The sequence below is a fragment of the Psammomys obesus genome, unplaced genomic scaffold (genome assembly GCF_907164565.1).
Source record: "Psammomys obesus unplaced genomic scaffold, mPsaObe1.curated_primary_1811, whole genome shotgun sequence".
Taxonomy (NCBI): domain Eukaryota; kingdom Metazoa; phylum Chordata; class Mammalia; order Rodentia; family Muridae; genus Psammomys; species Psammomys obesus.
The window spans coordinates 5,821,348-5,844,494 of record NW_026590405.1 but is presented as its reverse complement, the minus strand read 5'-3'; the positions used below and the strand labels follow the sequence as shown (position 1 = coordinate 5,844,494).

The 23,147-nt window shown below is 53.6% G+C and overlaps 2 protein-coding genes across 3 annotated transcripts in view; both read left to right on the top strand.

Moving 5' to 3' along the window:
• Positions 1-8,993, top strand: part of Scube3 (signal peptide, CUB domain and EGF like domain containing 3) — a 32,029-nt gene extending 23,036 nt beyond the window's left edge. For both annotated transcript variants that reach the window (XM_055607259.1, XM_055607258.1), the window contains 7 exons: positions 100-261; positions 437-604; positions 1,036-1,197; positions 1,366-1,563; positions 1,923-2,075; positions 2,172-2,251; positions 5,305-8,993. In XM_055607259.1, coding sequence (XP_055463234.1) covers positions 100-261; positions 437-604; positions 1,036-1,197; positions 1,366-1,563; positions 1,923-2,075; positions 2,172-2,251; positions 5,305-5,454 — 1,073 coding nt within the window. In that variant the 3' untranslated portion in view covers positions 5,455-8,993. The remainder of the gene's footprint in view (positions 1-99; positions 262-436; positions 605-1,035; positions 1,198-1,365; positions 1,564-1,922; positions 2,076-2,171; positions 2,252-5,304) is intronic.
• A 3,326-nt stretch (positions 8,994-12,319) lies between these two features.
• Positions 12,320-23,147, top strand: part of Znf76 (zinc finger protein 76) — a 24,345-nt gene continuing 13,517 nt past the window's right edge. Inside the window, exons 1-2 of the mRNA XM_055607210.1 lie at positions 12,320-12,538; positions 21,514-21,669. Of these exons, the coding sequence (XP_055463185.1) occupies positions 21,597-21,669 (73 nt within the window). The 5' untranslated portion in view covers positions 12,320-12,538; positions 21,514-21,596. The remainder of the gene's footprint in view (positions 12,539-21,513; positions 21,670-23,147) is intronic.

The window sequence follows — 23,147 nt, the reverse complement described above, 5'->3', positions numbered from 1 at the left end:
CCCTGAAAGATTTTCCTCCTATCTGGAAGAGTGGGAAAGGGAGCCTTAGGCCCGGGTGGTGGGAGAGGGGGGTGGCTAGCGCGGCCGACTCTCCCTCAGTCAGCTGCCCGCAGGGAACGTATTACCACGGCCAGACGGAGCAGTGTGTGCCATGCCCAGCGGGCACCTTCCAGGAGAGGGAAGGGCAGCTCTCCTGCGACCTCTGCCCTGGGAGTGATGCCCACGGGCCTCTTGGAGCCACCAACGTCACCACGTGTGCAGGTGCCAGGGGAGCAGACAACACAGACTGGGCTGGGGCGGGCACGGGCTTCCCCAGAGGGCAGGCCTAGGCTCCAGGCCCCTCTCCGAGCTGATGTCCTGTTTGTGTGCCTCTGTTCCCTGGGGCTGGGTGACCCGGGACCAACCCCGTCAGAGTTGGGCCCTTGCTTCGCTGCAGGTCAGTGCCCACCAGGCCAGCATTCAGTAGATGGGTTCAAGCCCTGCCAGCCATGCCCACGGGGCACCTATCAGCCCGAAGCAGGACGGACCCTGTGCTTCCCTTGTGGTGGAGGCCTCACTACCAAGCATGAGGGCGCAGTCTCCTTCCAGGACTGTGACACCAAAGGTGAGCAGACTTCTTACTCCACGAGGGGTCTCCCTGACCTCAGCTGCCCCCCAGAACGCCCCCTCCCCCACAGACCTGAGTATGCTATGCCACCATCTTCCCCCAGAAGGGAAGCCTCAGCTGCCTAAGCAAGCACCCAGCCTCGTTCTCAGAGCTGTCCCTTGGGCCAAACCTGGGGATACCGGTAACTTGTGACCTGCCTCCCGGGCTGTTTAGCTGCCCAGTGCCAGCAGAGAGGGCAGGGTGCTGTGGCCAGCCACTCGGGAAAGCTTCTCCCTTGGCCTCAGTTACGGCTGGGAAAAGCAGGGACCCTGGGAGACACTTGGGGACCGTGCCCTCCTGATTCTCCGTGACAATGTGTCGTGCCCGTCCACGGCCCAGATGCCCGCTCCCCTCCGTCTTAGCTCACGCCCCTCCCCTCTGGCCTGCAGTCCAGTGCTCCCCGGGCCACTACTACAACACCAGCACCCATCGCTGTATCCGCTGTGCCGTGGGCTCCTACCAGCCCGACTTCCGTCAGAACTTCTGCACCCGCTGCCCAGGAGATACCAGCACCGACTTTGACGGCTCCACCAGTGTGGCCCAGTGCAAGAGTGCGTGGCGGGCCGGGCCGTGGGAAGTGGGGAGAGGTCTTGGAGCCACGTGCATGGGGAAAAAGGGTTGGTGGGAGCAGAAGGCAGGGCTGGCCAGGGGACGCCTAGCCTCCGTGTGGTCCCCTCTGACTCTCCACCTCTCCTTGCTCTACCCACTGGGGTGTGCAGATCGGCAGTGTGGCGGGGAGCTGGGCGAGTTCACTGGCTACATCGAGTCTCCCAACTACCCCGGCAACTACCCAGCTGGCGTGGAGTGCGTCTGGAACATCAACCCCCCACCCAAGCGCAAGATCCTGATCGTGGTCCCCGAGATCTTCCTGCCCTCCGAGGACGAGTGTGGCGACGTCCTGGTCATGAGGAAGAACTGTGGGTGACTGCACAGCTGGCCCAGAGAAGGGCAGCGGGGTCTGCCTGGGAAAGAGGAAGAGCTAGGGCGGGGGAACCAGGGAGAGAAGCCGTGGGGGACTGAGGCTAGGCCAGGGCCCCTGGGGCTGGGTTGGTGGAGAGCAGTCCTGGGGCTGGAAGCCAGTACTGCTAAGTGTGCTAACTCGGCCCCTGACCCTTTTGCTGTCCTGATATCGTAAATGCCAGTTTTAATACGCTGTGCGATCATGCAGTTGTCAGTCTTGTAGAGGAAGGGTGCAGGGCTGTGTTTGGGGGTGGGGGCACCTCTGTCAGAATGCCTGGGCCCCGCTGCCCCTCTGACCTGCTGTGTGCCTCGCCAGCCTCACCATCCTCCATCACCACTTACGAGACCTGCCAGACCTACGAGCGCCCCATCGCCTTCACGGCCCGGTCCAGGAAACTCTGGATCAACTTTAAGACCAGTGAGGCCAACAGTGCACGTGGTTTCCAGATTCCCTATGTGACCTATGATGGTGAGCGAGGGCAGGAGAGGTGGAGAGGTGGCTGGGTCTCGTGAGGGAGCCAGGAGAGTTCCCTGCCTCACCCCCCACCCCTGGCTGCCTTTACAGAGGACTATGAGCAGCTGGTGGAAGACATCGTGAGGGATGGTCGGCTGTACGCCTCGGAAAATCACCAGGAGATACTAAAGGCAAGTGAACGCTCACTGGACACACACCCGCGTGCTGGCAGAGTGCTAAGGACCAGCATGACTTTTTTTTCCCAAAGATTTATTATGCGTACAATGTTGCCTGCATGTGCACCTGCAGGCCAGAAGGGGGCACCAGAGCTCATTACAGATGGTTGTGAGCCTCCGTGTGGTTGCTGGGAGCTGAACTCAGGACCTCTGGGAGAGCAGCCAGTTCTCTTAACCTAGCATGACTTTCTGTTTCCTGGCTCTTTGAGATACCTGCCTTCTTCATTGCCGCTTTCCAGATGTGTTAAAGTGCTTGCCCCCCGGTAGGCCTGGGCTCTGACTCCAGCTCATAGAAGTGGTGTCACCATGCTGTGTCATGCCTGGGGGAGGTGAAAGAGAAGGTGAGGGCCAGAGACGTCCTCTGCCTTGTCCATCTCGAGATTTAGGGAGGTAAAATGTATGACGCATTGTTTACTTTTGTAAGACATGGTCTTAGTAGTCTAGGCTGGCCTTGAACTCCCGGTTTTCCTGCCTCCACCTCCTATGTGCTGGGATTATAGGCCTGGAGGAAAAGAAACCTTTCTCACATTGAAGCGTGAACAACACTGTAGGTCTGTGGATCCCAGTGTGAGTCTCAGCTAGTTCAGTGGTCCTCACCTTTGACCCCGCACTCAGGAGGTATAGGTAGGTGGCTCTTTGAATTTGAGGCCAGTCTGGTCTATATGTGGAGTTTGAAGACAGCCAAGGATACACATTAAGACCCTTCCAAAGAAAAAAAAGGTTTTAAACGTCACTATTTCTTTCTTTTTCTTTTGAAACAGGGTCTTTTTATGTAGCAGGGCCCTGGCTGGCCTGAAACTTACTGTGCAGACCAGGCTGGCCTCGAACTCACAGAGATCTGCCTGCCTCTGCCTCCCAAGTGCTGGGATCAAAGGTGTGTGCCACCGTGCCTGGCAACTTCATTATTTTTAATTAGGGGTATTTGTGTGGCCATGTGCATGTGAATGCTAAGAGGGCACAGGTATCAGGCGCCCCAGGTCCTCTGAAGAACAGTGTGAGCTCTCAACCTCTGGGCCATCTCTCCAGCCCTGAGCCATGATGTCAGCTCACATGTGGCTGGGTGCACACATACAGTCTGACTATTCGGGAGCTGAAGGGGAAGGGTCACGTGGGCCCAAGAGTTAAGACAGTCTGCGCAACACGCTAGACAAACAGCAAATCAAATGAACTGTGAGACCGTATTTCAGAAAGCAGTGCAGGCGCCTGGGGTCTGGTGGCACACACCTCTGATCCCAGCCCTTGGGAAGCAGAGGCTGGCGGATCTGTCAGTTCTGGGTCAGCCTGGTCACACAGTGAGCTTCGGGCCAGCCCTAGCCACAGAGAGAGCCTCTGTCTCAAACCAGAGGGACGGTGTGGTGCAGTTGTCTTGGTTGGAGTGGAGTGGAGAGGCTGGAAGGCCACCTATCCTAGAACTCTGCAACAGAAGCCAGGAGGTCGCTCTTAGTGCAGCTGGGATTCCGTGGGCATGGGTGTGGCCTGTGTGGAGTATCTAAATGTGGGGGCCAGGGACACCTCGGGGGAGTTGGTTCTCTCCCCCACCCCCAGGTGGGTCTTGGGAAGGGAATGGAAGCTGCCTGGCAGAGGCCTTTCCTGGGGAGTCATCTCGCCAGCCCTAGAGAGGAGTTTTAGGGCACAGTGCCCAGCCCTGCAGCGAGGTGGTCAGGAGAGGCCTACGCGGAGAAGACTCGGAAGGAGCTGTCGGGGGACTGAGGGAGAGCCCCCACTAGTGAGGGCGGCAGTGGTGTGGTGGACCCTGAGACCCGCTGTCCTGCAGGGTGAAAAAGAGCGGAGGGGCAGCAGGGCACAAATGACACGCAGTCAGCAGGCCGCACGCAGGACCTGGGATTTACTGGGAATGACAAAAGGAACAAGAGTGGGATCGGTGTGGAGCGGAACCAGGGCTGGAGAGGTCTCTGTCAGGCGCCAGGCCCTGGTGCGGTTCCCAGCACTACCGTTACTGTCATTATAAAAAGAACAGACTTTTACCAGACATGATGGCACCTGCCTGCAGATGCCGCTATGGGGCAGCTCGAGGGCAAGGGTCACTCGAACCCAGGGCCTTAAGATTACCCCACACAAGGTAGCAGGGGCTCACCTCAGGAAGGAGAATCCAGAGGGCAGAAACCAAGGATGTGTTTCAAACATGAAGTAAACCCATGAAACACCTTACTGTGGCTGCCATGAGGAAAACCATCTCTGTTGGGTCAAGGGCAGAATCAAGGAGACCAAGTGTAGGCCCAGTGGCTCGCACCTCTAATCCTAGCCATTCAAAAGGCCAAGGCAGGGCGATGGGGCACCTCGTAGGTCATTTGTAGCAATAAAGTGAGCTCAAGGCCTGTTTAAGCAGCCTGGTCGCGCTATCTCAGGCACCAAGTAAGGACAACCGGGGGCTGGAAAGCCGGCCTCGCATTTGTTACTTTCCGCAGAGGTGCTGGGTTCGTTTCCAGCACCCACACGGTGGCTCAGAACCATCCATAACCCCAGTTCCAGGGGATCCAGTGCCCTCTGGTCTCCTTGAGCACTGGGCGTGCACCTGGTGCACGTACATACGGAGGTGAAATATACTTAAGTAAGTAAATCTACAAGGGAGAAAGACAACCAGCCTAGTGTATGTGAGGGCCGAGGTTCAGCCCTCGGGATCTTATCAGCAAAAGAAAGATCAGCTGTTGAAATAGTCCAAGTGAGAGACCACGGGGGCTTGGCTCGAGGTAGCGGCTGTGGAGACGGCAAGCTGGCCAGACGCTGGGCATATTCTGAGGGCAGACTCAGCAGTGTGCTGTGCTGGTGGGAAAGTGGGGTCAAGGATGGCTCCACAGACCGGGCCTGGGGAGCAGAGGCCCACAGCTGCCGTTAAAGGAGCCATGGGACTCTAAAGGAGTGGATGGTAGGAGCAGGCGGCCAGGGCTCACCTCCAGGCACGCTCAGTGCCAGGTGCTGTTAGACATGAAGACGGGCTACTTTCCCACATGCCGTGGAAGCTGACGACTGCCACCTGCCGTCTTCTGCAGGACAAGAAGCTTATCAAGGCCTTCTTTGAGGTCCTGGCCCACCCACAGAACTACTTCAAGTACACAGAGAAGCACAAGGAGATGCTGCCAAAATCCTTCATCAAGCTGCTGCGCTCCAAAGTCTCCAGCTTCTTGAGGCCTTACAAATAGTGCCTGTGGGCCCAGAGACCCAGGTTTCAAGAGCGCTGCCTCCCTGACCCTCAGAGCTGGCACCCCAACCTCAGACAAGAAACTGCCCTCTCCTTTTGGAGGAGAAATATCACTACAGCAGGCACTCCCCTTCTGTCTTTCTAGTTCCCTTGTCTCCCGTCTCTCTCTTTACATGGCCCCTAGAAAAGCCGTTCAAGCCGTCTCTGTTCCTCCAAGAGGTGCTCTGCTCTGCCCACCTTACCAGCTCACATCCCCGGCCCCTTGTCAGTCTGGAAGGGTGCTGGAGGCCCAGGAGAGGAACAGGCCTGCTAGGGAGTAGGGGTGGGTAAGAAAGGCTTCTGCCATTATAGGGTTGTGCCTTGCTGGCTAGCCAGGAGTCAAAATGGCCCCTGCTGTGCTCCCCAGGGTGACTCTTCACAGCCCAGAGTCCTGCCAGAGAAGCCTTTGACACGACAGGTTTATGCCCACGCCAGGCTGCCGGGGCACACCGTGAGCCCCGGGGTGCCCGCTCAGTCGGTGTTCTCTGGAACACTCCCTGCTGTCTGCCTGGGGCTGCTCCATAGGGCTTACATGTTCCATAGCCCTGGGCTGGCAAGCCGCAGCCGAGTAAGGGAGAGCAGCAGCCTTGTATGCCAGCACCCTGCTGGCGCTCCCAACATAGAGCACCCTCAGCCAGCTCTGCAGGACAGAAAGCAGGTTTTCAAAGCATCGCCCAAAACATAAAGCAAATATCACCAAAAGGACTCAACTGCAGACAAGTAGAAGCCAGCCTCAAACACTAACCTCCTTGCCAGTCCTCCCTGGCCCAGCCACACCCTCACCCCACCTAAGTGTTCCCCGGGGGGGGGCCCACTCCCCTTACTAAGTGCTGTCCTTAAACCTGGCCGTTGACCCTCGCCAGCCTAGATCGTGCTCCACAGCTGTTTTTCCCTTGTAGCCCCAGGTGGCTTGTGGGCTCCACCAGAGGACCCCACTCTGCAAGCAGCCTGGAGCTGCCTACCTCCGGCCTCGGGCTGTGGGCAGCAAGAGGAACGAACGCATGTGTGCCCTGGGCAGGCCGCCTGGCCACCGTGCCCACATCTGAGAAGTGCAATCATTTTTGAGTCTTTCTGTGTCGATTAGAGGGAGGGGGGTTGGTTTTCGTTTGTTTCTTTTTCCTCTTAGAATAACCCTATTTATAGCTGCCCAGGAGGGAAGACTGTGTTGGGAGTGGAGGAATAGCAGTTTGACGCTCAGGAACCTTGAGCGCTGGAGCATGTCTGTCCTGCCTGAAGCCACCCTCAGCTGTGCCGAGCCAGGGCATTCCCTCACAGGCAGCCAAAGTGTAGGAGAGCAGCTCTGGTGACCTGATGAAGCGGGGAGAGGGCTGTTGGCTAAGCTGACACTGCCACCCTCGCGCCTCTCTGGATTATAGATGCAGACGGAGCTGGTCAGTGATCTGCTGCAGGTAGGGAAGCCTCTGGCCTTTTCTTGCCTCCATGTTGTCCTCTGGCATGCACCCGGAAGAAGATCAGGACGAACTCTAGGGATGGGTCAGCTCAGGCTCCCAAGACGACCAGAGAAGGCTGGAGCAGCCTAGACCAGGACAAGTATCCACGCACGAGGCTGGTGAAGGAACGAGAAGCAGCAGAGCTGACTTCAAGCCTGTTTCAACAGCTGCTCTCCAAAAGGAAGAATGGTGTCAACGCCCAAGGCCAGGCTCTGCGCCCTATAAAGTCCGCAACTGCTCCTTCTCGGTTGCCGAGACCATAGTCCTGGACAGTCACCAGCCACCAGTGACTCCTTAGGTCCAACCCTAGGTGACTGCCAAGAGAGGCAACACTAAAGTCTGATCCACACACGCCAGCCAACGGCAAGCAAAGCCAGCTTCTTGGACATGTTAGCCAACACCGTGGGCGTCTGCTGTCTGTCTTCTGGGTCAGAGAGCTATTGTAAAGCTGTCAAGTGGCTTCCTTCAAGAAGGGTACGTGGACTGTCTGTACTTCTCCAGAAGTGCCACAGAGCAGCCCGAAGCAGCCTTGACTATCCTACCAGAAGCAAGGAGAACTGAGAGTCCTCTTTCCCTGCCATTTGCCCAGCTCCTGGAAAGCCACACAGCCACAGTGCCTCCCAGTATGTGCCATTAGGATATGGTTTCTCCTTGCTCCCTTTGCTATCACACCACACATGCGCAGATCCTGCCTGTGATCATTTGTTCTGTGGCTGAGGGCACATGCGTTCCATGGTTCAGGCCACTAGGCCTAGCTCCTATCAAGATGGATGAGGAGATCAAGCGAGGACTTGCCACTGTCAACCAAGCTGGCAGTGAGGAATCCAGGCAGAGCGGCTGCTGAACTTACGGAAGGTACAGGCCCTGGGGCATCTAAGTGGGGGCAAAGTGGATTGAACGAGGAGTCAACTCAGGGACTTTCTAGGACTGCACAGGTTAGACAAAAGGTTTCTAGGAGGAAGTGTGGGCAGGGAAGGGAAGATGGTGTAACAGGAACCCCTTACCAACTGACTCAGAAGCCTCTCTGTGGGCCATGGTGGCTGTGAGGCCACAGGACCATGGCACCTCATCCATCTTAGCACAGACCTGCTCTGAAGGGAGTCCTGCCGTGGGAAGTCATTTCCACGCGGCCTCTAAGCACCAAGTGACTGACACATCTCAAGCAGGCTCTTGGGTCCTTGGCAGCACCTCAGTGCCTCTTTAGCCCTCCGCCTCTGCCAGCCAATCCCTGACGCGTGAAGGGGTTCTCAGAATTAGGAGAAGACTGACCAGAGCCGGGACCTTAGTAGCCTGCCCTATGCCTTCCGCGATCCTCAGAGGATTGCCATCATTGTGCTCAGTTCCCCGGAACATGGAGGAAAAAGGACAGATCTGTTGCTTCAAGTTCAGTGGTGCAGTCTGGGCTCTGGCTTCTGCATCTTTGTGAATCTGCAAAGTCCTTTTCTCTGTGTCTTAAGGTGGATTAGGAAGTTGTATCCCAGTGTGTCAGAAGAGGCTGTCACACACTCAAGTGTCTGCTTTTGCTGCTGAGCTTCAAGTAGTGGAGCAGAGGCGATGTGTAACTGTCCCCAAGCAGGACGTTTCCCAGCCTGGTTTCACTCCTAAGCAGACGCTGTCTCAGAGCTAGCACATGCTGCCCTTCTGCCATTATTCGGATTAGGAATCTTTAAAAGAGGGACTAGAAGCCCCTTTCTGCTCTCAGCTTACCAAGACAAAACAATGGTAGCAGTTTGGACAAGCTAAGAATTTTCTGTGTGAGTTGAAGTTTCAGAGAATAATTACCATGCGGAAGGCTTTTTTTTTTTTTTTTAATGCAGAAGAAAATCTCAATACTGTATTTATATCTGCCTTCCACTGCCAATACAGCAAGCATCTCAGCTGACAGTAAATACCAACAATGTGGTTCATACAGTATTTTGCACTTGGGGAAAATTATGTATCTGAACTTGTAAAGAGGAATGTTTGAATTTTGTATTGTCTTTTTTATATTATTAAAATACTAAATGAAACTCCTCAGTCTGGCATTCATCTTTTCTTCTACCTCAACAGCTTGTCCTACAGCTCAGGGGATCCTAAGAGTCAGAAGTGACTTCTGACTTCCAGGCAAGCCTGGCTCCTTCCACCCCAGCTCATCTTAATGAAGAGTTCAAGCTGGAAATTCTTGTCCCTGTCCAGCTTTAAAAGCATTATCAGGAACTTTCCCTTGCTGAGCATGGCAGCTTATGTCTCTAATGCCAGTATTCAGGAAGCAGAGGCAGGAGGACCTCTTCAAACTTGAGACCAGCCTGATCTATGTGGTGTCAGGCAAGCCAGGGATATACAATGGAAACCTGTCTCAAAGAGAGGGGTGGATGGGTGGATATTTAAAGTATTGTTCTCCCGGGCCGGAGTGATGGCTCAGCAGTTAAGACTACTTGCTGCTCTTGCATAGGACCTGAATTCAGTTCCCAGCACCCACATCAGGTGGCTGCAGTAATTACAGCTCCAGGGGATCTGATACCCTCTTTCTGGTCTCTGTACACACACATAAATAAAAAAACAATCAAAATAAATCTTTAAAGTATCATTCCTCTTAACCACAGTACAGTCTATAAAAGCTGCCTAGGATAAAAGTGGCTCGGACATAACTTTAGTTAAGATGCTCCATTCCATGCGGCAGTGGTGGCACACACCCCTTTAATCCTAGCACTTGGGAGGCAGAGGTAGCTGGATCTCTGAGTTCTCGGCCAGCCTGGTCTGCCAAGTTCCAGGACAGCCAGGGCTACACAGAGAAACCCGGTCTTGAAAACACCAAAACAACAACAAAAAGATGTCCTATTCCTAGCATTTATGGCCACCCAAATGTGTTCTTTTTAATGGAAGATAGTCTTAGATAGGAAAACTATGAAATATAGGTAAGTCAGCTGCTACCATCATCACTCGGCCACGGACATGGCAAACAACTCCCAACTTTTTATAGATAAGAGCCTCGATTTAGGATAGTCATTTCAGAGTATGGCTTGAGAAACAAGGGAAAAAGTTGGCCTGAGCAATCAATACCTTGGGTTGAGCCACCAGAATCTTGCGCCTTCTCTCTAACATCTGTGGTGGTGGTGGTGGGGGGTCACTTCATGGTCACTGAACTGCCATTATACCCAAGCAGTGAGATGTGGCTGCTTGACAGGGGTAGCATATTCGGGGATCACGGTCTGAAACTTTGTAGCTCTGATAGTCCCCACACAGATTTCTCAACTAGGGAGATAATCCGCCCCACAGATGGCTAGAAGCGTAAATGTGCTGGCATTCTGTTTCATTACACTGACTTCCTATGAGGTTGATTTAGTGTGATTAAAAAAAGTGAATCAACAAAAGTTCTATTCCTGCAAAACTGAGAAACAGATCCAGGGCCACTATACCACAGCAACCGAGTGCCGCCATGGCCTGCCGCCCTCTCCTACCTTTTCCTTACCTGTGGCTCAGCAGCGGAGAGCTATGCCCAGTGTGCATGAGGCTGAGTCTGATTCCTAGTACCAAAATAATAAAAAAAAAATTCTTCCTCACCAATTCTTCGGACCTGAAATGTTTTAGAGTCATTACTTCGGCTGGGTACAGGGTCACACCCCTTTATCCCAGCACTTGGAAAGTGGAGGCCAGTCTAGCCTACCTAGTAACAGGCCAGCCAGGGCCACACAGTGAGATGCCGACTTAAAAAAGAATTAGCCTATTGCTAATAGATTCCATAAACGAACGGTTTCTGATTTTTGTCACGTGTAATTGGAGGACGCAGGTGAGTGATGGGAGTGAGGCGTGCAATGAGCAGAGTTACCATCTGCAAGAAGAGACGTTTGTTTATATGGGAAAAAGTGGAGTTGGGCAGACATGACGGTTCATCCTGAATTCTAGTATTTTGAATTTACCAAGTGGCTGAAGGTGATCTGGAAGCTTTTCATTGTGCGTATGTGTTTGTGTGCTTGCTCATGCATGCCACTGTGTGTGTGTGTGTGTGTGTGTGTGTGAGCATGCCACCATGCACCTTTGGAGTTCAGAGGACAGCTGGGGGGAACAGCTTTTCCACCACGTGGGTTCCAGGGATAGAGCTACGGTTAGCAGGCTGCCTGCCCTGATCGTGAACTCTTGATCCTCCTGCTTCCACCTCCCCATCGCAGTGTCTGGCTTTCCTGCCGTATTTCCAACCAACAATCCGTACTGGAAAGCCCTGGGAAAGTTCCATGCCTGTTGCCGGGCTGCCGGCTACTGGGGCTATACTAGGGCACCTGGTGGAAACTCCAGTGCCGCACTAAGACGTCAGGGCAGCAGGCGCGCAGGGGTGGGCCCAGGTCCCCCACTGGATCTACTCATTCCTAACTGGGAGCTCATTTCCTTTTCCTTTTCTCTGAAAAATATCCTAAGTCATAATTCCTTCCTGCTTGGAGAGGAAACAAGAAAAGAACTTTTGAAGTTTGGGTGGCAGCTGGGAAGCAGAGTCAAGAGGATCACAAGTTCAAGGCCACCTTGGGATACAGTGAGTTTGAGGTTCCTCCCAAGCCCTCCCCCCCCCAAAAAAAAAAGACTACAGAAAAACATAAAAAGAAATAGGGGGCATTTTGTTTTGTTCTTCACATTCAAGGGGAGCAGATGGTTTAGGGGGCTGATAGGGGGATGGGTGGAGAGCCCAAGAACCCGAGAAGACTGTCGAGGTGCTGTCCCTCAGGGGTCCATCCATCAAAATGTCATCTCTTGGGGAAGGAAGGATTATTCCTCAGCAGAGGCTGTCAGGGAACCTTCCCTCAGAGAGAACGGTATCTCAGGGAGTATCATCAGGGTCCAGCAGAGAGGCCCTTCCTCTCGGGAGACAGGAGGGGCGTCCCTAAAGGCACAGCATCCTTCACAAACACGTTCCCCAAGGCACTGCCCCGCAGGACACCGGACAGGGCGAGTCCTGTAGGGAGGCGTGCCCCCAGGAAGGCCTGTCAGGGCGCCATCCTTCCTAATGCTGCGCCCCCACCCTACCGTCCTCCCGTTCCCGACTGTCAGGGTACCATTCCCTCGGGGCGCCGTCGTAGAGGGCGCAGGAGAGGACCGTCCCTCGGAGTCTCATCCCCTCGAGGCTCCTCCGCACGGTCCTTGCCAGGAACCACCTAGAGATACCTGCGATGGCCTCCTCCCGCCGCGGAGCAATCCCCATTGCTATGGCGACCGCGGCCTCCAACCCGGCGTCGTGACGTCATCACGCCCTCCCCGGGGCGCCCGGGCCGGCGAGGCCGCGTCACCCCGCGGCCAGCGGTGAGGGGAGCGGGGCGGAGCTCCGAGGCTCGCCGGAGGAGACTCGGCGGCCTGGCCTCCGGGGCCCGGGAACCGGGATAAGCAGGCCGGCCGCCGCGGCGGAGGGGGGCGGGCTGGAGCGTGGCCCCGCGCTGGTCATCCGGGTTCCGGGGCCCGGCGGAGGCCGCGCCGGGAGCGAGAGGGAAGTGCGGCCGCCCTGGAACCTGGATATCGCGCGAGGCAAGCCGCGCGCGGGCGGGCGGGCTATGGCGCAGGCGGGTTGCGGGGCCGGCGCTGGCGGCAGGGCCCGGTGCATGGCGGTCTGTCGGCGGAGTCGCCCTCGGGGGCTGTCAGGTTGGTGGCCGCGGGAAGAGTGGGTCCACCGTGCCCCGAGGCGGGAGGCCGGGCGGACGCGGGGCCCCGGGAAGGTCCCGAGCCCGACGTGCCCACCCTCCTCGGGCCCCGGCCCGGCGGCCGGGCCTCCCTGGACGGCGGCCTGGCCCCACCCCCACCCAGGGTCCCTGCCCCTCTATTCCGCCCTGAGACTCCCAAACCCCACCCCGTGACCGCGCCCGCCTCCACCTCACCCGCTGACCCCGGACCTCACCAGGTGACCCCTCCCCGGTCCCCCCCCAATCACTGACTGCTAACTCCAGCCCACCAGAGCTCAGTTCTGATACAATCATCACACTGCTTCAGGGCCCCCACGGTCCCTAGTGACCCCTAGAGTCCCCTCTGTGGACACCCTTCAGACCTCTCCTGGCTACTGCAAACCAGACTCCAGTAGTTTCCCACCCACTCATCCACATAACTCTCGTGGTCTTCTGCGCTGTAACACCATGATCATCTTCACCCCAATGACATCCCTCTTTGACGCCCCCCCCCCAGCCTCCAGTGTCAATCAGCACATAACTTAAGTCCCCACCGCCGCCGCCGCCGCCGCCACCACCACCACCACCACCGTTGTGGTGCTGAAGAGTATATATGATATGAATATGAAGTCTCAATTGAGGCAGCAAAGAATTCTCGATTGAGTGTGTGGTTCAAGTTCAGGTGCTATCATGTTGGGCTACGGGAACCTGGCAGAGGTCCTTTCCCTATGCCGGACTTCAGGTTCTGTGATGAGATTGAGTTTGGCAATCCCAAATGTTTCTTCCAATTAAAGTTCGGCAGTTTGTAGTCAAGACAAACTAGGGAACCGTTCTGTACCCTGTCCCAGAAGGGTAGTCCTGTAACCTCACCCCAGGACCCACTTGCTTCATTGAATCATTTTTCTTCATTCCCACGGTCGACGCTTGATTGGACTCTTATTAGCTTGTGAAGCGATATAGCAGAGAGCTTTTGGGAGGTTGACATCACAAGCTTAGCCCTTCAGCCAAGGCACTTTGACATACCGTGTAGAGCCTTCCCGGCCCCTTAGTCTCCAGCTCTGCCAAGGGAGGATGGTAAAATGCCTGAGGTAACACGTGCAGAACATTCCGTACCGCCGCTGGCCCGCAGCAGGCCTTTCAGGTACAGCGGTTGTTCTTAGTGGAGGTCCATCTGTCCTGGGCGCTAGGGGCTCCACAGACAGCAAGCAGGCATCCCATACCAGGAACTACTGCTGCATCTTGGAATTCCTGTCCCCGTCTCTGAGGAGGGCTCTGCACCCCTCACTGTTACCTTTCGTAGCTCCCGCAGTTACTGTACCTCAGGCTTTGTCTAGATAAAGTAACTGTGCCTCTCACAAGCCCCAACTGTTAGTTACATCTGTCACTACTCCCTCTTGCCTTTTCCCGGGAGCTGCTTTAAATAAAGGAATCTGGAATTCACACATTTGAACCATCTTGGAAAACCCATGTGCTCCATTGTCTCTCATACCCTGACTTCCTGGTTTCCCAAATTCTCCTCAGACCCTCTTCCTTACTTTCTTGTAATTCTTAAACATAACATCCGCTTATTTAATAACTTGAAAGGTTTCTGCTCTTCTTTGTCCCAAGACTTAGTGACTTTTCTCATCTTGTTCATGACCTTTGACATCTTATCCCTTAAGACCCCACCCCCACCCCACATCTTGTGTGGGAGGAACATACATACACTTCTTTTTTTTTGGTTTTTCGAGACAGGGTTTCTCTGTGTAGCCTGGCTGTCCTGGAACTCACTATGTAGATCAGGCTGGCCTTGAACTCACAGAGATCCGCCTGCCTCTGCCTCCCTAGTGCTAGATTACAGGCATTGTGCCACCACTCCCAGCAGCCTTTATAATTTTATAAACAACAGGGAAAAAGCATCCAAATTTATTTAGTATAACTTGATCGATGGAGAGCTGTCAGTTGAGGTGAAGACCCACAGATTAAACCCGTTTTTTTATTCTAGGCTTGGTGAAGATAGATAGTTCAAGAAAACTGTAAGGCCAAGAGAGTGGGATGTTCAGATGTTCAGGCTCTCACCTGTGACCTGCATCTTTAAAATAAGGATGCTTTTTTCCACTGGGCAAGGGAGGACACCTATTACCTCAGGGTCTTCTGACCTGCTTCAGAGAAGACCTTAGTTCTCATGTCCTCAGATTGCCATGTTTGGGGCATGTCCTGAGCCATGGTAACCCTAACACCTGTCATGCTAAGCCAGCGCTGTACTGCTAAGCTGTATGCCCAGACCCTATGTCTCTGGGCCTTTGGCGCTCCCAGCCCCCATTCACTGACATCACTGATAATCACCCCAATCCATTCCTGGTGCATATGCCTGAGGAATCAGTGTCCCTGTGCTATGGGAAACCTGTTTTCAGCCTCTGTTCTGTTCTGGCTCTTCCCCTAACGTCTGCCAACCTCAGCCATGTCCTATTTCCTGAAACCTCTTATTAGCTCTTCTGGTGACATTGTCATTGGCCTCTGTAAACTGAGTCACTTCTGCCCGGGCACAGCCCCACCCTTCACACACCTGTATGCTCACCATTGTAAGATGCGCTCCCTTAAGGGCCTGCATCGCATCCCCCCCATTTTCATCAAGAATTCGTTTCCAAACAAATTGTCTCTGTTGCACAGTGCCCACACCTTCCTCCTTCCCTCTCCTTTGTATGGGTCAGCACCCTCACCTCACAGATGTCAGAATCCGTGGAACTGGAGTTACAGACAGTTGTGAGCTGCCATGTGGGTGCTGGGAATTGAACCCGGGTCCTTTGAAAGAGCAGACAGTGCTCTTAACCACAGAGCCATCTCTCTAGCCCTCTCACAGATCTTGATAACAAGTTGATTATATTGTAACTCTCCTTTCTGCCCAGCTCTGCTCTCCTACTCTCCGTGGCTTTGAATTCTGGGGTTGCCACTTTCAGTCCTGTATCAGAGACATCCTGAACCTCTGTGTTGTCCTGAGAACTCCTCTCTCTTCCAGGAACATCTGGTGGATTCAGTTAATAGCCCCAAAAGTCCCTGTCTTTAGGTAGTAAGGAGAGAGCCCGTGGAACCCTTCTGAATCGATTCGGCTGTGTCTCCTAGCCTCTCTCTGAAGTTGCTTTGCTTCAGACCCTGTGAGGATAGAGTGTGCCGTTAGCCTCCCCTGGCTGACACTGAATTAGTCCTATTGTTTTCCAAGCCCTTGGCTCCCCTTCCAATGGAAGCTGGATGGTGACTAGCAAAAATGACATTAAAAACCATGCCCGCCAGTCCTGATCTGTGGCTCACCCCCCACCCAGTGCTGGCTGCGTGGCCGTAATCACCAGAAGGTGAAGTTGCAGCGTCCTGTGGGCGGATCTCAGGAGGATCTTGCAGTCTAGGTTGCTGTTATCTTTCCTGGGGTACAGGACGTGTTCTGCCTCCTACCAGCCGCCCTGGGCCTTCCTTGAGGGCAGAGGCTAGGACCTTTTCTCTCCTGATGTCTTCATCCCCCTAGTCTTTAGATGGTGGTCAGCCATTGCTTGCTGTCCTGAGTGGACTCTGAAATTCTGTGTCATGTACAGAAAGCAAGATGCATTGTGTGGCTGTGTCCTCCTCCCACAGAGCTCTCTCAGCATGCTAACAGGCCAGACGTTGCAGAACTTAGACACCTCTGTGTTTAATCATCTGGTGAGGGAATGGGTAACAGTGCCGGGCTTTTGGTTTGTTGGCTTTTAGGTAAGTAAGCCCCAAAAACGTTGGTCGTGGGCACACTAGACTAGGCGAGATGGCTCAGCAGGTACAAGTTTGATTCCCCAGGACCCATATAGAGGAGAGAGGACTGGTTCTTCCAAGCTGTCCTCTGACCTCCGCACAAATGCCATGGCATGCTTGTGGGTGCGAGCGCGCACACACAGAGTAAATATAGTTCTAAAGGGTGTTAGGATCCAGTGGTCACAGGGTCAGGGACTGCTTTCAAGAAATGGCTATCTGAACTGTTTGGTTTCCTTGGACAGGACACCAAGGTTGCTAGCTGGCTGTTGGAATCTGTTGGGCCCGTGAAAAGTTTTCATACTACTGTTGCTACTTTTTTGTGTGTTGGAAAGCTACGTCAGAAGGCGGTGGGCTGTGGGGAGGGGACCTAGCTAGATGAATGTGTACACATTTAGCCCCCTTCCTTGGAAAACACCTCCAATCACATGAGCTTCTGCTGCTGAATCAGGACTTAGCTAGGCTAAGTACAGTATTTAGCCCTAACCTGTATCCGGCCTCTCCTGTGTGTGAGAGATCAGAAGGCTAAATTTAAAAATTAGCACTCTGCAAAATTCTGTGCTGGCGGCCTGGGACTTGCACTATCCTAGCAACAGGAACCTGTTGCCCTGGCGCCGCCCCGTTCCACAGCTCAGGTGCGCTTTCTGGTGGGTGTTAGCTGGGCTGGAGCTGGAACAAAGGTGAGGCGGTGGTGGACCCTCCCAGGGTTACAGAGACCAGACTCAGCAAGGATCTTCTCCCCCTCGCCTGCTCGGAGATCTTGATGGCACAGGAGTTCGTTCACTGATCAAGCCATTCCACCATCTAGAAGTATTCAGTCTATGTCTGCTGTGTACACCCTTAGGTGCTGGGAATAGAGGACCGAATTCACCTTTGGGGAATAGACAAGAGAGAACAGATGAGAAATCAAAACAAACAACAACAAAAAGACAACTGAAACTGTTAAATAGAGAAGAGAGTGGCCAGGGTTCTTGTTTTAGACAGAAAGGCAAGGAATGTGTTGCTGAAAAGGTGACATTTGAGCAAAGACCTGAAAGACGTTAGGGATGAGCCTGGTATATATCTGAGGGAAGTTATTTTTGTAACAGTGGACAAGCGAGCTCAAAGGCCCTGAGGCAGAAATAAGCCTGTATGTTCCAAAAACATGAGGAGCCAGCCAGACTGCGGCTCCCAAATGCCTGCAGTCTGATGAGGGGAAAAGCAGGGGCTGTTGAGATGGGCAATGGATTGGGAGTAGGTCCTGAGTCTTACAGGCTGCCAGCCACTGGAGGAGTCTAGGCCGATAAGGGACATCAGTTGACGCATGTTCTGAAAGCTCATCCTAGCTCCTCTGTTGAGAATAAGCTGTACTGGGACAGAGTGGAAGGACAGGCGCTGATTGGCTCCTGTGGTGGGAACTGATGGGGGCTAATGCAGTGGGAAATGATGGGGGGGCTTCCGCAGCGGGAACTGATGGGGGCTAATGCAGTGGGAAATGATGGGGGGGGGGGCTTCCGCAGCGGGAACTGATGGAAGGCTAATGCAGTGGGAGCTGGTGAGCGGGAGGGGGGGGGGGGGGCGCGGGGGGACCTCCTGTAGAGGCACAGAAAAGAAAAGTTGATGGCTTGGATTCAAAGTAAAGGAGTTAGAAATTGTTGAATTGTGGACTTACCCTACAGAAGGATGGATTGAATGTGGCAAGTAATGGCGCTGAGGACAGCTCCCATTTGTAGCCTGGGTGACTAGAGGGTAGAATTCCTATTTCCTAAGGGGAGGGAGTTTGGAAAATCAGATTGTAAGGAGGGATTGACGGGAATTGATGGGTTTTTTGTTTGTCTGTTTTTCCTGTGTGGCCCAGGGGCTCATGCTGCCCAGGCTGGGCTCCAGCTTGCTCTGTAGCCAAGACTCTATGGATGTGCTCTAGTTCGTTTGGATGAATAACAAGGAGTCAGCACTGCGCTCTCGGGACTCTATAATCTCTCCTGCGGAGGGTGGAATTGCAGACATGTACCATCAGGCCCCTAGCCTCAGCCCCAGAATTCACAGGGGTTTCTTTGCCCTCTCAATACTGGAATTCACTTTTTTGCTTTGTTGTTTCTTTGGGACAGGGTTTCTCTGTGTAGCCCTGGCTGTCCTGGAGCAAACATGTTATTTGTGAGAGATTTTTGGAGAGCAGAGTGGAGCTGTTGATAAGCAGGTTGACATGCAGGTCTGTGAGACCCCAGCAACTGTCTGCTGTCCCAGTACCAGGCAAAAGGCGCTTGTAGAAGGAAAAACTAGAGGCTTAGGAGAGGGCCTGGGCTCTGCCAGGAGGTAGCTGTGTGAGCCTACAGTTCCCAGCCTCTCTTCTGAAGCCGTGTGAGGCCAGACGGGAGCTGTCACCTCCGCTGCCACTGTGAGTGTCGATGCATTCAAGGCTCAGGACAAACAAGGCGCATGATGGTGTACTGGGCGCAGTTCAGAGGCTGTGAGAGCTGCCAGAGCGATGTACTGGTCAATCTCCTCTCTTCCCCATCCATAAAGTAATAACGGGGGCGCCGCCGTGTGTGGCGTGCTAATGCCGCCGAGGGTATGATCTTGGAGACTGGACCTGCCCTCCCGGAGCGCCACTGCGTAGCTTCCGTGCTAACAGGCATGAGGGTCCGCAGCACCCACACAAGAGCTGGGTGCAGTAGTGTGCATCTGTGGCTCCAGCGCTGGGGAGCTGGAAATAGACAGGGCCTCAGAGCTGGCTGGCCAACTAGACTAGCCAGTCGGTGGGTTTCAGGTCCCCAAGAGGTCCTGTCTCAAAAAGTGAGGTTCAGAGTGATTGAGGAAGACACTGAGGTCAGCGTCCAGCCCTCGACCTCCACATGCACTCAGACACATGTGTTCACACTCTCACACACACATTCTAAAATATTCCACCACAGAGCTGTCCCCCGGTTTGTCAGGACATCTTGGCTTCTCTGAGTTTGGGCAGCTTTGAGTAACCACATCCATGCACGTGTTCTCACTCACCTGGATAAATAACAAGGAGCCTTCACTGGATCCTATGGAAAGGTTGTGCCTAGCACAAACTTAATTGGCCGCCAAACCGTTTTCCAGTGGCTCTCCCCTCTCACATGCCTGGTGGCAGGATTCAGGTTCACGTCAGCCCGCATCCTTGGCCAGCATTTGATGCTGTCAGTGTTCCGGGCACTCACCCTTCTAATGGTCTTCCAGGCTAGCTGGCTTTTAGTTACATCTTCTGTGAAGATGCCTCCTAAATCTTTTGCCTCTTTATTTTATTGAGATAGGCTGACTCTGTAGCCTTGGCCTATGACCCGGAAGTCCTGGAGATCTCCTCTACCACCTTGTAAGATCACAGCGTGAAGCTGCCACACCCGGCTTGTGGCTATGGTTTTAATATTTTACAGTGTTTTTAATTAAAAATTTCCCCTACTATTGATTTTCCTAACAAGCCAGTGGTGACTACAGCTGAATACCTTGATAAGTGCTCTTCTAATACCATTCTTTCGTTCTTTTTTTTCTTTTTTGAAGCAGGGTCTTACTGTATATCCTCAGCTAGCCCAGAACTTGCTGTATAGTCTAGGCTGGCCTTGAACTCACAGAGATACACCTGCCTCTGCCTTCCGAGTGCTACAATTAAAGGCACCTCTCAAAGGACGGCTACTCCCTAACATGCCGCTGCTGCACTGCTGGGTGAACTTGGAAGCAGGCCGTCGCTGCAGCTCACAGCACTTGCAGCCTGGGGGAGAGCGACATTTGCTGTTCTCTGGCAATGTGTGGGCCCTTCCCACACCACGGAGCATGGCCAGCCGTGGGTGAGGCTTCTAAAGCAGCTGAGTTTCTCTATGGTCAGTGAAAAAATTAAAGAGATAAAAATAAAGGTATACTCTGCACACCTCTTTTGATTTTGGTCCAGAATTTCCACTCAGAGTTAGTATAGTCCTCCAAATGCCTTGATTCTGGACTTCCGTGAACTAAAAATGAGCGTGAGAGCCTGCCATGATCACCATGTTGGGCGTTCCTAAGTCTAGTACTAAAATCCACCTAAGTGTGTAACTAAGGTTGCATTTTGGTTGAAATGGGTTCTGTTCTGTAATGATACGGACCTGCATCCTCTGCCCTTTGGAACTGGAAAGATCCACTGCCTTTTCTGTGATGTGTTGCAGCAGCCATATAACCTTGCAAAAATGAGCTGGGCTTTTAAAGCCAGCCTGCCTTTGACAGATGTGTGCATGATGCTTTGAGCTGTACAGTTTTCTGTTACTAATTTCCTGTTTTCATCATTTAGAAAGCCACAGAATTAGGCTTGGGTCTCTGTGTGCACTGACGTCCTCTTCTGTAGTAGCAAATGCAGAATCACTTTGTTCCTGCTTGTCTCCTCAAATCTGTCTCTGACTTGTTTGCCCCTTGTCCCCATCAGCCTCTGTCCCTCCCAGAATAATGTTTGTCATCTGTGAAAAATTTAGATCTGGACCAGATGAGAGGTGAACCTTTGCAAAGTGGAGAAGACCCGTGCGGGGGCGTGCGCTAGTCTGCTGTCTTCTGCATCCCGGGGTGGCTCCACCGAGCTGTTCGTGCAGAGCTGGCTCTGGGGAGGGACCCGGGGGCAAGTCCACCCATCATTGCTGGGAAGCTTGCCTCCCCTGGTGTCTGTGCCTCCCTGTTGTCAATGCCCAATTTCAGTAGCCTCACCTGTACGGGATCGTGTGCGCTTTGCCATAAGGGATCAGTGCACCTAGCGCGCGACAGATCAGTGCACGGAGTACATGGAGGAGTGCCTGGCATGCGTTACGGTTGTGTCCGTCATCAGTGTTAGCCTGAGCAGTGGGGCAGGCCTTGGGAAAGGGCCAAAGGGAAAGGAAGCAGACAAGGAGGCAAATCAAGGCAGGACAACCGCCCCTTGTTCCTTGAGGAGGGTCGACAGTGCCAGTGGATGGATGGATCCCAGCACAGGACAGGTGCTAAGTAAGGAGAGTGCCCGGCAGGAAGGCCGCCTGCCCGCCCACGGGAAGCGAGTTTCAAAGGGTCCAGATGAGCGGTTTTTAAGTCACAAGCGGCCTGAGCAGCATGCGTCTGCGCTCACCACTCAGAGCTCTGTGTGTGCATCTCACACACAGTCCACAGGAAGCAGCTTAGTTCTCTGCCAATGGATCTGTGTGCCCTTGGCTGGCCTCACTCATGGCTTGCAGCAGGAGGAATCCGTGAGACATTTTTTTTATGTGGCACTGTCCATTTTCTCAGATTGGTGACCCAGAAGGAAATCCCTGACCTCGGTGGTAGCCAGAAGCCAACTTCATGTCTGAAGGCACAAGCGGCAGTTTGTCATGGAAAGCTTGGGGCTGCAGACGGTGACCCTGAGCGACGGGACGACAGCCTATGTCCAGCAGGCTGTCAGGGGTGAGTGTTGCCTCGGGTGGGACCCGAGTGGGACCTCGGCACCCTGCCCCAGCCCTTTGTGGGAGCTCACTCCCTGCTCTCCTGCCTGCTGGCCTCACCCAGTGCAGCTTGCTGTGCTGTGAGGGTCTTTTATGTGTACCTGATGAAAAGGGAACTTGGAATAAATATCTACGGGAAGGCGGAGCAAGTGCTAGCCAAGGCCTCTGCCATTTTATGGTGCTTCCTGGGTAGAGGCAATTCAGCATCTTTTTTTTTTTTTTAAGATTTATTTATTTTATGTGTATGAGTACTCTATTTGCATATATGGTGGTGAGGCTCCATATGGTTGCTGGGAATTGAACTCAGGTCCTCTGGAAGAACAGACAGTGCTCTTAGCCGCTGAGCCATCTCTAAAGCCCCCAGTTCACCTGATTGAAGCAAGTGAAGCACTGGGTTGCCGTCCTGAGTCTTTACCATGACAAGATAGATGCCTAGGTGCAGCAGGCACACCCAGCACGCAGTTCATGTCTTAGTGTCTGGTGCCGGTGGGTGCCAAGTAAAGCATACTGGCTTCACAGAGAAATCTGAGTTGCAGCTAAGTGCCAGATTCCTCAATAGTATAAGAGTATCCTCAAATCTGCATGGAGCATGTGCTTATCATCATAGGATTAAATACTAAAAAACATAAAATTCTCCACAGTACTTAAGAACAGGTTGGGGCCTGGAAGGATGGCTCAGTGATTAAGAGTACATGGTGCTCTTCCAGAGGACCTGAGTTGGGTTCCCAGCACCTATGTTGGGCTGCCCACAATTGCCAGTAACTCCCACTCCAGGGGACCCAACGCCTTCTTCTGCCCTCCAAGGTTACCCACATCCACGCAGCCCCCAGCCCAGGCACACAGAGACCTAAGTAGATTTAGAACAGACGAAGTAGCCCGTGTGTAGACTTAGGAGCGGCCGCGTATCAGATTTTGGAGTTGGGGTTTGGAATGCTTGCCCCTACTTGAGCCTGCACATTCCTAACCTAAAGCTCAGTAGGCGGTCAAGCACTATAGAGTGTAGGCTTTTCAGGTGAGAGAGACTTGGTCTGAGGGTTTGTCGTTCGTGTGAAATCTAGACTTGGTTGGCAGTTGTGTGCTCCAGCTGGTATCCCACCGCCTGTGTCAAGGAAGTTCAGACCAAGATGGAGAGCCAGCAGAGTGCTGCTGGGTGCTCGGGCCTTTGGGCAGGGCGGTCCTCCTCTCTTCCCAGCATTCTCAGACATGCCTCATGCTATTTGTCTTCCTGGACAGAATCACCGCCCTTGCCTACCTTTTCCAGATCTGTGAGCATTGCTGTCCTATGACCTTTTGCTGCCTCTCATTTCAATACATGACTAAGAAAGTTTCCATGCCTGGGTTTACAGGTGCCTTGTTTATTGGTATTTCATTTAAGATTGTGTGGGGTTCTTTCTTTCTTTCTTTCTTTCTTTCTTTCTTTCTTTCTTTCTTTCTTTCTTT